Consider the following 15,769-nt stretch of genomic DNA (forward strand, 5'->3'; position numbering starts at 1 on the left):
TCTTTCCTTGGTGAGAAAATGGCTTTCATATAAACTAGTCAAAATCGCAAATACTATGTGGAAGAATAATCATGAACACTTCTTTTTTTTCCTTAACTCAAAATTCTCAGATTCTGCCATGCTTTTCTTTCAGGCGTTTGCCACGTCGATCTTTTCTACTCCACTGAGCCCGTTTCTTGGGAGTGTCATTTTTATCACATCGTATGTCAGGCCAGTGAAATTCTGGGAGAAAAACTACAAGTAAGATCCTAAAATCGTTGCTGACTTGCTTTCCTAGGATTCATGTTCAGGATGCTCCTTGACCTTTTCTATGAAAAGTCCAGGCTTCATGCTTTGCCCTCCTGTGGGGCAGCCCTAGCAAACTCCCTCCACCCACCCAGTTATCCACTCAGCACGGGGGCTTCCAGGCTCTGGACCAAGCCTGACCGATGGCAAATTTGCAGTCAGGTACTAGTCTAGGTTTCACCAGTTGTGAAGGAAAGTGAGATATCACCACCCACTCTCAGCAGTTGCCCTCAGAGAGGTTGTCTCAGGAGCCGAGGTGAGATTACCCCTGGGGGGCACGGCTCCCTTCTGTGGGCCTTTGAAATATACATGTCATGTACAAGTGTACCTGCGTCACAGCTCAACACAGGAGAGCATACCATTTTTTCTGAGCATCATTAAACTTGTAGAAGATGATTTCTGCACTCTGTCTTGACTGTTTAGACCAGTCAGTCCTGAATTTCCTCAAGCAAACAGTGATGGAGCGAGGGCAGTGATTTTTTCAGGAGTGGTGGGGAGGGAGGAGTGATGGGTAACTGAGTAACTTTCAAGAGTTGTTAATGATTTGTCGGGGGAGGGCCTGAGAACAGCCAGAGGAGGAGGTGGGGCGGGCCAGCCTGTCTCCAGCTGGGGTCGTCTTCCGTTGCAGATCTCATCTGCCCTAATTTACTAGCCATATCTGGGCTATTGTGTCCAAGCCCTAATCCATCTTCTGTAACGTGTCTACCTTTTCTGCTGCTCTGCCCCTTTACAATGCGCCCTTCACGTCTCACAGAGGCCAGCGTTAAGTTAGGAGATCTGTGTGGTTAGATGGTTTATGTGCACGGAAGATGCACGTCCTTCTGGGGCAGGTGGTAGGGCGTCGTGATGAAAACACAGCCTGGGCCGCCAGCCTGCCTGGGCTCACACCTCGCCTCCCCCCTCGATGCTGGTGACCTCAAGGCCTCTCTCCTCTTCTGTAAAATGGGGGCAAAGGAATAAGGCCTACTTCACAGCCTTGTGGGGAGAATACGAGTTAATAGACCTAAAGCACCTAGAACAAAGTAAGCATCATGCTGGCCTGCGCTGGTGGGATTCTTCTCTGACTGCCCTGCCTGGAAACCCTGTCCCCACCTGACCCATGCTAACAGGTATCCCATCCCCAGGACCTCACATTTATGGGTCCTGGGGAAATCCAACCAAACCGGAGCACCCCAAGGTAAGCCAGTGCTGGGAGACCACCAAGAGGTGGGGAAGGCCCCTTGTGTGTCCCACGGGTTCCTCATCTTTTAAGAGAGGTGGGCTTTTTGCTCTACGAGTGAAGCCGTCTTGAAATATGCACGTAAACAAGAGTCCTCTTTGGCATTTGTCTAAAGAGATGCGGTGCGTATTTACAGTGTCAGAAGGAAAAGAAAACCACCAGCGCTGGCTTGTCTTTATGCTTTTTAAGGAGAAAACAATTTGGGGGAACCTTTGTGGAGCTCTTAAAAATCGCACTTCTGGAAAGTGCAAACGCTTGTGAATAAGAAGTGTGGCAATCTCGTGTGCTTTTAACTATGCAAGAAAGTGCAAGATATTTTAAACGTGCTCTGTAACACAAAAGATTTCTTTTTGTCTCCTGTTCTCAGAGAAGTTAGGAACCAGTTTTCTTGGCGGGCGGGGGGGGAGGAGTTGATAAGCAAATCGCATCCCCTTTGAGCTGGAGGGGGTGTGAAGCTTCCCCAGTAGAAAGGGGAATGGAGAAATCTTTGTGAGACGCTTTTACTGAGGGGAGGCACCCTAACGCCTGTGCAACGCAAGTTTGGGATTTTCTTATTTAGCCTCCTCCCCGCCAAGATTCAGTTACCTGCTCGGCACCGTACCCCGAGGTCTGAACCGTCAGTTTACGTGGGTTACTTATAAGTCTGGGCTACTGGAGTGTTTCCTTATTCAGCCTCACAAAGAATTGGTGATGTTGTGATCCATTCTTTCCCCCAGTGTAGCACTCCGTTGCATGTCGGGGCTTTGGTCGGCTGTGCTAGGCTGAGAAGGGGACAGCAGAGGCTGTGGCAACGCATAAGGACATCCTGCCTTTCCTAGGTCTCTCTGAAGGAGCCAAGGTGGGGAAAATGTTCAGTCCCACTGAGGGGTGGGGAGAGACGCTGATGCCGAACGCAGCCAGCTGGAAGCCTCTTGTCAACTTGTGTTTAAGCTCAGAATACAGAGCCCTGTGATCATCTGCTTAAACGATCAGTGATGGGGCTTCCCTGGTGGCGCAGTGGTTGAGAGTCTGCCTGCTGATGCAGGGGACACGGGTTCGTGCCCCGGTCCGGGAGGATCCCACATGCCGCGGAGCGGCTGGGCCCGTGAGCCATGGCCGCTGAGCCTGCGCGTCCGGAGCCTGTGCTCCGCAACGGAAGAGGCCACAACAGTGAGAGGCCCACGTACCGCAAAAAAAAAAAAAAAAAAAAGATCAGTGATGGAATTCAGGACAGTAAGAGTGGTGGGTACCAGGAAAGGAAATGGCAGGAAATCTCATCTGGATCCCTGCAAGCCCTCTGGAAAGCCCATTCTCTGTATCTGAAACTGTTGGTTTTTATTTCAAACACTAATGACTTTTCCTGTTCTTATTTGTGAGTGTCTCTGTAGCTGCTCCTACCATTTCTTTTCAGTCCGATACAGAGAAGCAGTTGTTAGGGTAATTGAGTGTTTACTCGCCGTCCCACCACTGACTGAGAGATATTCTCCCCTCTCACGACAGTGACCACGATCTGCCAGTGGGTGCCATGGTCGCCAGCCCCACCCTGGGGGTGTGATGAGGGGGCACTTGCCATCCCCTCTCCTGGCCTCCTCTTCCTTTCCACCCCTGCTCCTTCACTTTCCAGTCCTTTGATTTTTCTTCCAAACCTCCTAAGCTGCCTTTGGTTTTTGCAAGTCTCCAGCGAGCCCTGTACCGTAACGGAACCGTTTTCATACTCTATGGAACCGATAAGTAAATCACCAGCTACCTGGTGACTCTGGCCCGTCTGTTTTCCCCAGCCTGGGCTGTCTTGAAATCTGCAGACTTTTTGTCCTCCAACGCCACTCCTCACTGGGGGCTGGTGACAAACGTATCCTCTGCCCACCTAACTAACCTGCTCCCTGGTTGATTCCCCAGACACAGCACCAGGTCCCACTGTCTCAGAAGCCCGCGGTGGGACACTGCTGCCTGGGCGACAAGGAGACGTACCTCAGAGCCCAGCACTGATGTAAATGCTCTATCTACCTTGTCCAATATGGGAGCCCTCCCAGCGCTTGGAACAGGGCTAGTGTGGCTGAGGTTTTAATTCTATTGAATTTTAATTCACTTACATTTAAGTAGCCGCATGTGACTCGAGGCTATCATATAGGAGCACAAATATAGACCCACCTCACCTGAGTCCTAATCTCCCACAGTACTATTTCATACATCGCATATTGTGCAGTTTTCATTCCCAGCCCGCCCTCGGCTGTGCCCTTCTCACCGAGTGCCCTTCCCTCCCCCACTCCCTCCACTTCCACCCACCCACACACAGACTCACAAAGAGGGGTATCATATTCCACCTCCTGATGGATGAATGGAAGGTTCAGGAAGCACTTGTCGGATGAGAGGTACTGTAGTGGTCACCTTTGGAAGATAAATTTGCTCTGTGACCATCAGTACATTGTACCAAGGATTGGTGTGGACTGACTCTACCTCCAAGCCTGGACTTGTTTTTATTCATCTTTGTGTCCCTACGGGGTCACGCACACAGAAAATGTTCTGTAACTATTTCTTAAATGAATTAAATCCAACAATATTATGTAAAAGGGAAAGGAAATCGTAATCTGGATTTCATTCACTACCGTCAGGCTGTGCACTATTAAACTGTTCTTACTAAGAAGGTCTTTAAAATTGGTCTTGATGAGTCCTGCCTGCTGTCTCCATTTAACTTACAGGCAGCAATAGCGAATGCACTATAATAACAGTGCCTGGTGTTTGTAAATCCCCTTATGTCAGAGTATTTTTTTTAGCATCTTTATTGGAGTATAACTGCTTTACATGGTAGTGTTAGTTTCTGCTCTATAACAAACTGAATCAGCTATACGTGTACCTCTAGCCCCATATCCCCTCCCTCTTGCATCTCCCTCCCACCCTCCCTACCCCACCCCTCTAGGTGGTCACAAAGCACCGAGCTGATCTCCCTGTGCTATGCGGCTGCTTCCCACTAGCTAGCTATTTTACACTTGGTAGTGTATATGTGTCCATGCCACTCTCTCAACTTCGTCCCGGTTTACCCTTCCTGTCCGCCGTGTCCTCAGGTCCATTCTCTCTGTCTGTGTCTTTATTCCTGTCCTGCCTCTAGGTGCTTCACAACCATTTTAGACTCCATATATATGTGTTAGCATACGGCATTTGTTTTTCTCTTTCTGACTTACTTCACTCTGTGTGACAGACTCTAGGTCCATCCACCTCACTACAAATAGCTCACTTTTGTTTCTTTTTATGGCTGAGTAATACTCCATTGTATATGTGTGCCACATCTTCTTTGTCCATTCATCTGTTGATGGACACTTAGGTTGCTTCCATGTCCTGGCTATTGTAAATAGAGCTGCAATGAACATTTTGGTACATGACTCTTTTTGAATTATGGTTTTCTCAGGGTATATGCCCAGTAGTGTGATTGCTGGGTCGTATGGTAGTTCTATATTTAGTTTTTAAAGGAACCTCCATACTGTTCTCCATAGTGACTATATCAATTTACATTCCCACCAACAGTGCAAGAGGGTTCCCTTTTCTCCACACCCTCTCCAGCATTTATTGTTTGTAGATTTTTTGATGATGGCCATTCTGACCGGTGTGAGGTGATACCTCATTGTAGTTTTGATTTGCATTTCTCTAATGATTAGTGATGTTGAGCATTCTTTCATGTGTTTGTTGGCAATCTGTATATCTTCTTTGGAGAAATGTCTATTTAGGTCTTCTGCCCATTTTTGGATTGGGTTGTTTGTTTTTCTGATATTGAGCTGCATGAGCTGCTTGTATATTTTGGAGATTAATCTTTTGTCAGTTGCTTCGTTTGCAAATATTTTCTCCCATTCTGAGGGTTGTCTTTTCGTCCTGTTTATGGTTCCCTTTGCTGTGCAAAAGCTTTTAAGTTTCAATAGGTCTCATTTGTTTATTTTTGTTTTTATTTCCATTTCTCTAGGAGGTGGGTCAAAAAAGATCTTGCTGTGATTTATGTCATGGAGTGTTCTGCCTATCTCTTCCTCTAAGAGATTTATAGTGTCTGGCCTTACATTTAGGTCTTTAATCCATTTTGAGGTTATTTTTGTGTACGGTGTTAGGGAGTGTTCTAATTTCATTCTTTTACATGTAGCTGTCCAGGTTTCCCAGCACCACTATTGAAGAGGCTGTCTTTTCTCCACTGTATATTCTTACTTCCTTTATCAGAGATAAGGTGACCATATGTGCATGGGTTTATCTCTGGGCTTTCTATCCTGTTCCACTGATCTGTATTTCTGTTTTTGTGCCAGTACCATACTGTCTTGATTACTGTAGCTTCGTAGTATAGTCTGAAGTCTGGGAGCCTGATTCCTCCAGCTCTGTTTCTCTTTCTCAAGATTGTTTTGGCTGTTGGGGTCTTTTGTGTTTCCATACAAATTGTGAAATTTTTTGCTCTAGTTCTGTGAAAAATGCCATTGGTAGTTTGATAGGGATTGCATTGAATCTGTAGATTGCTTTGGGTAGTATAGTCATTTTCACAATGTTGATTCTTCCAATCCAAGAATGTGGTATATCTCTCCATCTGTTTGTATCATCTTTAATTTCTTTCATCAGTGTCTTATAGTTTTCTGCATGCAGGTCTTTTGTCTCCTTAGGTAGGTTTATTCCTAGGTGTTTTATTCTTTTTGTTGCAATGGTAAATGGGAGTGTTTCCTTAATTTCTCTTTTAGATTTTTCATCATTAGTGTATAGGAATGCCAGAGATCTCTGTGCATTAATTTTGTATCCTGGTACTTTACCAAATTCATTGATTAGCTCTAGTAGTTTTCTGGTAGCATCTTTAGGATTCTGTATGTATAGTATCACATCATCTGCAAACAGTGACAGCTTTACTTCTTCTTTTCTGATTTGGATTCCTTTTATTTCTTTTTCTTCTCTGATTGCTGTGGCTAAAACTTCTAAAACTATGTTGAATAATAGTGGTGAGAGTGGGCAACCTTTTCTTTTTCTTGATCTTAGTGGAAATTGTTTGTTTTTCACCATTGAGAACAATGTTGGCTGTGGGTTTGTCATATATGGCCTTTATTATGTTGAGGTAAGTTAGCTCTATGCCTACATTCTGAGGATTTTTTATCATAAATTGGTGTTGAATTTTGTCGAAAGCTTTTTCTGCATCTATTGAGATGATCATATGGTCTTTCTCCTTCAATTTATTAGTATGGTGTATCACATTGATTGATTTGCATTATTGAAGAATCCTAGCATCCCTCAGATAAACCCTGCTTAATCATGGTGTATGATTCTTTAATGTGCTGTTGGATTCTGTTTGCTAGTATTTTGTTGAGGATTTTTGCATCTATATTCATCAGTGATATTGGCCTGTAGTTTTCTTTTTTTGTGACATCCTTGTCTGGTTTTGGTATCAGGGTGATGGTGGCCTCGTAGAATGAGTTTGGGAGTGTTCCTCCCTCTGCTATATTTTGGAAGAGATTGAGAAGGATAGGTGTTAGCTCTTCTCTAAATGTTTGATAGAATTCGCCTGTGAAGCCATCTGGTCCTGGGCTTTTGTTTGTTGAAAGACTTTTAATAACAGTTTCAATTTCAGTGCTTGTGATTGGTCTGTTTCTATTTTCTATTTCTTCCTGGTTCAGTCTCAGAAGGTTGTGCTTTTCTAAGAATTTGTCCATTTCCTCCAGGTTTTGCATTTTATTGGCATATAGTTGCTTGTAGTAATGTCTCATGATCCTCTGTATTTCTGAAGTGTCAGTTATTACTTCTCCTTTTTCATTTCTAATTCTATTGATTTGAGTCTTCTTCCTTTTTTTCTTGATAAGTCTGGCTAATGGTTTATCAATTTTGTTTGTCTTCTCAAAGAACCAGCTTTTAGTTTTATTGATCTTTGCTATCATTTCCTTCATTTCTTTTATTACTGATCTGATCTTTATGATTTCTTTCCTTCGCTAACTTTGGGGGTTTTTTGATCTTCTTTCTCTAATTGCTTTAGGCATAATGTTAGGTTGTTTATGTTAGATGTTTATTGTTACTTGAGGTAGGATTGTATTGCTATAAACTTCCGTCTTAGAACTGCTTTTGCTGCCTCCCATAGGTTTTGGGTTGCCGTGTTTTCATTGTCATTTGTCTCTAGGTATTTTTTGATTTCCTCTGATTTCTTCAGTGATCTCTTGGTTATTTAGTAGTATATTGTTTAGCTTCCATGTGTTTGTATTTTTTACAGATTTTTTCCTGTAATTGATATCTAGTCTCATAGCGCTGTGGTTGGAAAAGATACTTGATACAATTTCAATTTTCTTAAATTTACCAAGGCTTCATTTGTGATCCAAGATATGATCTATCCTGGAGAATGTTCCATGAGCAATTGAGAAGAAAGTGTAATCTGCTGTTTTGGGATTACAAATGGAATGTAATTCCATTTGTAATAGATGGAATGTCCTATAAATATCAGTTAAGTCCATCTTGTTTAATGTATCATTTAAAGCTTGTGTTTCCTTATTTATTTTCATTTTGGATGATCTTTCCATTGGTGAAAGTGGGGTGTTAAAGTCCCACACTATTATTGTGTCACTGTCGATTTCCCCTTTTATGGCTGTTATCATTTGCCTTATGTATTGAGGTGCTGTTATGTTGGGTGCATAAATATTTGCAATTGTTATATCTTCTTCTTGGATTGATCCCTTGATCATTATGTAGTGTCCTTCTTTGTCTCTTGTAATAGTCTTTATTTTAAAGTCTATTTTGTCTGGTATGAGAATTGCTACTCCAGCTTTCTTTTGATTTCCATTTGTGTGGAATATCTTTTTCCATCCCCTCACTTTCAGTCTGTATGTGTCCCTAGGTCTGAAGTGGGTCTTGTAGACAACATATATATGGGTCTTGTTTTTGTATCCATTCAGCCAGTCTCTGTCTTTTGGTTGGAGCATTTAATCCATTTACATTTAAGGTAGTTATCGATATGTATGTTTCTATTACTATTTTCTTAATCGTTTTGGGTTTGTTATTGTAAGTCTTTTCCTTCTTGTGTTTCCTGCCTAGAGAAGTTCCTTTAGCATTTGTTGTAAAGCTGGTTTGGTGGTGCTGAATTCTCTTAGCTTTTGTTTGTTTGTAAAGGTTTTAATTTCTCCATGGAATCTGAATGAGATCCTTGATGGGTAGAGTAATCTTGGTTGTAGGTTTTTCCCTTTCATCACTTTACATATGTCCTGCCACACCCTTCTGACTTGCAGAGTTTCTGCTGAAAGATCAGCTGTTAACCTTATTGGGATTCCCTTGTATGTTAATTGTTGCTTTTCCCTTGCTGGTTTTAATATTTTTTCTTTGTATTTAATTTTTGATAGTTTGATTAATATGTGTCTTGGCATGTTTCTCCTTGGATTTATCCTGTATGGGAATCTCTGTGCTTCCTGGGCTTGATTGACTATTTCCTTTCCCATGTTAGGGAAGTTTTCAACTATAATCTCTTCAAATATTTTCTCAGTCCCTTTCTTTTTCTCTTCTTCTGGGACCCCTATAATTCGAATGTTGGTGAGTTTAATGTTGTCCCAGAGGTCTCTGAGATTGTCCTCAATTCTTTTCATTCTTTTTTCTTTATTTTGCTCTGCGGTAGTTATTTCCGCTATTTTATCTTCCAGGTCACTTGTCCGTTCTTCTGCCTCATTATTCTGCTATTGATTGCTTCTAAAGAATTTTTAATTTCATTTATTGTGTTGTTCATCACTGTTTGTTTGCTCTTTAGTTCTTCTAGGTCCTTGTCAAACATTTCTTGTATTTTCTCCATTCTGTTTCCAAGATTTTGGATCATCTTTACTATCATTACTCTGAATTCTTTTTCAGGTAGACTGCCTATTTCCTCTTTTTTTAAAGTATTAGTTTCTTCTTTTTTTTTTTAATAAATTTATTTATTTATTTAGTTTTGGCTGCATTGGGTCTTCGTTGCTGCGCACAGGCTTTCTGTAGTTGCAGCGAGTGGGGTCTACTCTTAGTTGCAGTGCGCGGGCTTCTCATTGCGGTGGCTTCTCTTGTTGTGGAGCACGGGCTCTAGGCACATGGGCTTCAGTAGTTGTGGCTTGTGGGCTCAGCAGTTGTGGCTCACGGGCTTCAGTAGTTGCAGTGCACGGGCTCTAAAGCACAGGCTCAGTAGTTGTGGCGCACAGGCTTAGTTGCTCCGTGGCATGTGGGATCTTCCCAGACCAGGGCTCAAACCCGTGTCCCCTGCATTGGCAGGCAGATTCTTAACCACCGTGCCACCAGGGAAGCCCCACCTATTTTCTCTTCATTTGTTTGTTCCTGTGGGTTTTTACCTTGCTCCTTCATCTGCCGTGTGTTTCTCAGTCTTCTCATTTTGCTTAACTTACTGTGTTTGTGGTCTCCTTTTTTGCAGGCTGCAGGTTCGTAGTTCCCATTGTTTTTGGTGTCTGTCCCCAGTGGCTAAGGTTGGTTCAATGGTTTGTGTAGGCTACCTGATGGAGGGGACTGGTGCTTGTGTTCTGGTGGATGGGGCTGGATCTTGTCTTTCTGGTGGGCAGGACCATGTCCGGTGGTGTGTTTTGGGGTGTCTGTGACCTTATTATGATTTTAGGCAGCCTCTGTGCTAATGGGTGGGGTTGTGTTCCTATCTTGCTAGTTGTTTGGCATAGGGTATCAAAGCACTGTAGCTTGCTGGTCGTTGAGTGGACCTGGGTCTTGGCATTGAGATGGAGATCTCTGGGAGAGCTTTTGCCGTTTGATATTACATGGGGCCAGGATGTCTCTGGTGGACCAATGTCCTGAACTCGGCTCTCCCACCTCAGAGACTCGGGCCTGTTACCAGGCCAGAGCACCAAGACCCTGTCAGCCTCATGGCTCAGAGGAAAAGGGAGGAAAAAAAAAAAAGAAAGAAAGGAAAAAAGTAAATAAAATAAAGTTATTAAAGTAAAAAATATTAAAAATTAAAAAGTAATAAATAAAAACAGAAAGAGAGAGCAACCACACCAAAAAACAAATCCACCAATGGTAACAAGTTCTAAAAACTATACTTAAAACCCCTAAAAAAACAAAAAACAGACAATCAGAACCCTAGGAATAATGGCAAAAGCAAAGCTATAGAGACAAAATCACACAAAGAAGCATACACATACACACTCACAAAAAGAGGAAAAGGAAAAAAATATACATATATGTTAAAATAAAGGAAGAGAGCAACCAAATCAGTTAACAAATCTATCAGTGGTAATAAGCTCTAAATATTAAACTAAGCTAAACATAAAACCAGAAACAAATTAGATGCAGAAAGCAAACCCCAAGTCTACAGTTGCTCCCAGAGTCCACCGCCTCAATTTAGGATGATTGGTTGTCTATTCATGTATTCCACAGATGCAGGTACATCAGGTTGATTGTGGAGCTTTAATCTGCTGCTTCTGAGGCTGCTGGGAGAGATTTCCCTTTCTCTTCTTTGTTCTCACAGCTCCTGGGGTTCAGCTTTGGATTTGGCCCGGCCTCTGCATGTAGGTCTCGGGAGGGCGTCTGTTCTTCACTCAGACAGGACGGGGTTAAAGGAGCAGCTGCTTCGGGGGCTCTGGCTCACTCAGGCCGGGGGCGGGGAGGGAGGGGCACGGCGTGCCGGGCGGGCCTGCGGCGGCAGAGGCCGGCGTGATGTTGCAGCAGCCTGAGGCGTGCCGTGCGTTCTCCCGGGGAAGTTGTCCCTGGATCACGTGGGGACAGTTTCTTGCCTTTTGGGAGGTCTGAGGTCTTCTGCCAGCGTTCAGCAGGTGTTCTGTAGGAGCTGTTCCACATGTAGATGTAGTTTTGATGTATTTGTGGGGAGGAAGGTGATCTTCACGTCTTACTCCTCCACCAGCTTGCGGTGCCTCCTTTAGAAAGGAGGCTTTAGAAACACATTGTGATATTGTGATTCATCATCCTTCTCTTTACATATAAACAATTGCTAAATAACCAAACTTTGTTATTAACGTGAAACAGATGTTTAGGCTGGAAAGTATATATGTGACTCATGGCCCTGGTTATCTTAGCCAGTGTCTCACTCCTAAAGGAGTCAACTGTCTTCAGCCCTAAAGAAGGAAAAATCCCATTAACAATGACTTTGCTTTCATACATCAAAAGTCTTCTATAAAATGTTAAATACCATAGCTATGAGGAGACACACATAGCAGCTACCTGAAGGGCAAATAGAGCTTCCTGGCTGTTACATTTCTATTATATCCTCTGGGTTGGTTTTAAAATGTTCAATTGTTCTGGGCATTATCCTTGTCAACAAGTATACGGTAAGCATGTATGTGGGCCACCGTGCTGGGCTTTAAGATAGGAATCATTCTATGTGATTGGTCTGCAAAAAACTCGACTCTGCATTCCATGCCCTTGGTCTCAGCCTAGTCAGCAAGAAGATAATCCGTGTCACTTCATCCTCAGCTCTCCCTGAGGCAATGACGTTCCCTCAGAAAGCACCAGCTTTGCGGTCAGTCAGACCTTGAATAAAATCCCAGCCCGTATGCTCGGTTAGGTGTTTGACTTTCGGAAATTATTCAGCCTGTGAGCCTCAGTGGACTCGTGTAAAATGGGATGACGGTCTCTATGTGCCTCCCAGAAGTCATGAACACCAAATTAACCCTGTGCCCATTTTGTTTTCCTTCCCTATATTTCTGGGTGCTATCATTTCAACTTTTAATTCCGTTAAGTCTAGACATATGTTATGTATCCTTGCAACCTACCTGAAATCATTTCTGAAATGGCAGAACACAGTCAACCCATGAAAGAATACACGTGTAGACCACGGAGCATCACATCCACAACCAGCGTGCCGTGAGATGCCCCATAAATACTAGTCTTCACCATCAGGTGCTGTGTTTATTCTGAGGCCTTAGCCAGTCCCAGAGCCCAGGTCCTGTCCTTTGAGCATCACAGCTGCCTTAGTGGAAAAAACAAGATCTTCAGAGTGCCACTCTTTTGTGGTTTATCAAACAACAAAAGAGATGGTCAGAATACTTCAGCCAGTCTCTGAGCTCTCATGGGTCTTACTGTGCTACTTCCCAGCCCCTTCCTGGGTCTGTAATATAGAAGAGAGACTAGCATGGACCCTTGGAATTACAGAATCCCCTCTGGACCGTCCACAGAAGGGCGACCTCCTCCTACTCGGGGTGGAGCAGGACTTGTGTCTCACTGGGCAGCCCGTGTGGTATTTGTCAGTCACAGCTGGGGCTCTGGTTGCTCTGAATCTGCTCCTTGTGGCATGACCCGGATACCCCAGTCACCTGGATACACCTGCTGATCCTGGAGCAACCCGCATCCTGGGGCCTCCTGTACATTCCATCCTTTACCAGTTTGAAGGCAGCTCTCCTTCCCTTCTCAGGTCTCTGCTTCAGGCTTAACAGTCCTATCTGTGTTTTGTGTGAAATGGTCCAGACCTTGAGCATCTCAGCCGTCCTCATCCAGTTGTTTCCTGGGTTGACCCTGGCTGTGCCCTCCTTAGACTGCTCCAGGTGTCACCTACTCAGCTCATGGTAGGGGGACCTGTTACTTCCTCTGAGTCCTGTGTTCTGCTCTCATTTATGCCTCTTAAAATTGCAACCCTCGCAATTATTTTACTCAGGTATTACCAAGCCAAGTCTTCATCATCCCACTCTCATGCATGTGTGTTTTACTGAAAAGCCAAAAGTTACATTTCCTCTATCAATTCTCAACTTCTTGGCTTTAACTCAACATTCCAGTCCTTAGAGGTCGATGTCACCGCTGTCCTTCATCATCTCTCCAGCCCCCTCACTTGTGCTGTGTGCACGTGGGCTTGCCTGTCACCATCTGGGTCTTCGTTCATGATTTGCTAATGATGATGAGCTGTACAGAGCCATGGATGCCTGACTTGGTTCAGGCAGTCAGAAAAAGGAATTCTCAACTTCACGCTTTATTTTCTGCCTTTTTCAGAATGGGGAGGATTTTGCTGGATATTCTCTTCCCAGTGAGCTGTTTTAAGCATAGTTTGTAGATCTTTGTGCAAAGCATTGAGCATCTCAAAAGGCATTCTTTTTTAAGTATAAAGCAGGAAGCTTATATGGCTTGTGTGTTAATAGTAAAATGCAGCACCGTAATTCAAATTTGCAGTTATGCTGGGAGGGATTTATATATTTCAACTCGCGATTAAGCTACCCCCCAATTTATATGGATATGTTTTCAAAGCACCTGGACAAATTTACTGTGGAGAGAAAGTCATGAAGCTCCCTTATCAGATGTCATAGGGCTGTTAGAGCTCTCGGATGCACACGTAGGGGTGTGTTGGACCCTGGATATGTTACTATTAAATGTAATAAAGGCAGTAGGAACGATGCAGCAGTAACAGGAGTGATCGTCGTCTTTTTGTATTTAGTGAACACCTGCTCACCTGCTCAGACATACTCATTCCCATCCTGACACCCACTTTGGAAGTACAATTTCATTTTTCTCATTTCGCAGATCAGAAAAAGGAGACTCAGGGAAGTTCAGTAACCTGCCCAAAGTCACAGAATAAGGCAGCGGCCGATCCAAGATATTAACCAGGTCTGGCCTTATTTCAAGCCCTCTCCATTGTGTCCCGAAGCCTCTCAAAATATCTCCCACAGCAAAAAAAAAAAAAAAAAACAAACCAAAAACCCATAAAACAAAAAAACCAGTGACTGTCAGTGAAAGCATTTGCTCTTGACTCGAGAGCCCGTCTGGAAGGGAAGGCGGCTGCAGCCCGGGGCCCGGGGTCCCTGTGTGCCTCACTCCAGAAAGGCCTTCTCTGGGTCCCTAGAGGAGATCTGCGCAGCCTCTGTCTGTGGGGGGCAGCGGCAGGTGTGGCAGAGGTGGCCATGCGCCCTGTCGCCTCCTCAGAAGCAGACGTTGGTCCCAAACCTCTCCTCCGCCCTCAGGCAGGTCCAAAGTGACCCAAGTCAAAACCAACACGACTCTCCCAAGGCCACTCTCCAGTTCATCTGCTGAGCTGTCTCACTGATGACTAGACCACAGGAGCCTTGCAGCCCCTCCGCAGGCTCGGCAGGAGGTGGTGAGGGGCCACCTGGCCAGGTGTGGACCGTCGCCGGCGAGTTTGTCTTTTGCTGATTCTGCTCGGACCTTGCGATGCTCCCGCATTCCTGAGCGTGGTGCCGAGGTGCTTCTCCCCGAGGTCCCGGTCGGCCGGGAGCTGCAGCCCCGCCTGCTTCTCCGCAGCCCCGGACCCTGAGCAGGGAGGCAGAGGGGCGGCCCCTTGGTGTGGCCTGCTGCCTCTGGTATTTCCAGAGTGGGAACTGGGAGCCTCTCTCACTGGGAGACCCAGGACCACCAATGACGTGAGGCACCAGGGTGCCCAGGTTCCAGACCTTGCGGGGCTGTTAAGTAACTTGATAGGCCTGTGAGATGGATCGGGAAACGCCCTCACTTTTCCTGGGGGCTGATGGAAGGTCTTAGGGAATCCTCCCCCCGGAAGGGACTCCGAGGCTGATGCGTATATGAATCTGGGAGTTCTGAGCAATTTAAAAATGCCTGGGAGTCACTTTGAGGTTCCACATGTGTGTCTATTGATCCACGAGGCGTGTTTCGGGATTGACACGGTTTAGGACACGTGTGAGGAGGCAGTGCATTCCGGGACTTACAAGCACAGCCAGGGTGGAAAATCGGACCAAGTCTCGAACTTTCCAAAAGCGATAGAGGTGAAGAGAAGCCAGCAAGAAACATTCTTAGTTATGCAGCACGAAGTGGAGATACCAGGCAGACTGAAGAGCCACAGAAGCTCAGAGCTTAGTGTCAGTAGATCTCAGCCAGGCGGCTGGGGACACGTGGGCTGAGTCTGTGATGTACAGCCGGCAGCCTGCCTCACGTTTCATTCCACTCTAGTAAAACTGAGCCCTGCATAAACATTTTCCTGGACTTCAGGCCACAGGTAAGCAAGAAACAGACGAGCAGGTGAGACCGTGGCCAAAAAGGCAAGAGAAAGGCAAGGTGTGAAACCCAGAGTTCCAGAGAAGGATTGTTTCTGCCTGGGACTTGGGATGTGGCAGGCCTGCAGGGGAGGAGAATCATCTTTCCCACCGGGCTTCGTAGTGTGAGATGCAAGCCTAATGCTGCTGGCAGCCTTTTTGTCCCCATGAGGTGTGAACTGGCCTGAGAACACAGCAAATGGGCAGGGCCGAGGGACGTGGAGGATGATTCCTGATGACACCATGCATCCTAGCCCCTGAGTCCAGCTGGGCTCCATTGACCTTTCAGCTGTGTGAACCAGTGAGTTCCAGATTTTGCTTCAACCGTTTCCAGTTGGGTTTTCTGTCACTTGAAATTGAGAGACTTGTAATAAGAGCAAGTGATGGCTTT

At 45.0% G+C, this 15,769-nt stretch overlaps 1 protein-coding gene and 1 long non-coding RNA gene across 6 annotated transcripts in view; both read left to right on the forward strand.

Annotated features, from left to right (window-relative positions):
* Positions 1-15,769, forward strand: part of LOC137209416 (uncharacterized) — a 426,966-nt gene that overhangs the window by 339,320 nt on the left and 71,877 nt on the right. The window lies entirely within an intron of this gene.
* Positions 1-15,769, forward strand: part of PCNX2 (pecanex 2) — a 274,115-nt gene that overhangs the window by 187,623 nt on the left and 70,723 nt on the right. For all 5 annotated transcript variants that reach the window (XR_010936051.1, XM_067711081.1, XM_067711082.1 and 2 more), the window contains one exon: positions 111-240. Coding sequence is in view for 4 of the 5 variants with exons in the window: in XM_067711081.1 (XP_067567182.1) it covers positions 111-240 (130 nt within the window). In the remaining variant the exon portion in view is untranslated. The remainder of the gene's footprint in view (positions 1-110; positions 241-15,769) is intronic.

Source organism: Pseudorca crassidens, chromosome 16, assembly GCF_039906515.1.
Source record: "Pseudorca crassidens isolate mPseCra1 chromosome 16, mPseCra1.hap1, whole genome shotgun sequence".
Classification (NCBI taxonomy): Eukaryota; Metazoa; Chordata; class Mammalia; order Artiodactyla; family Delphinidae; genus Pseudorca; species Pseudorca crassidens.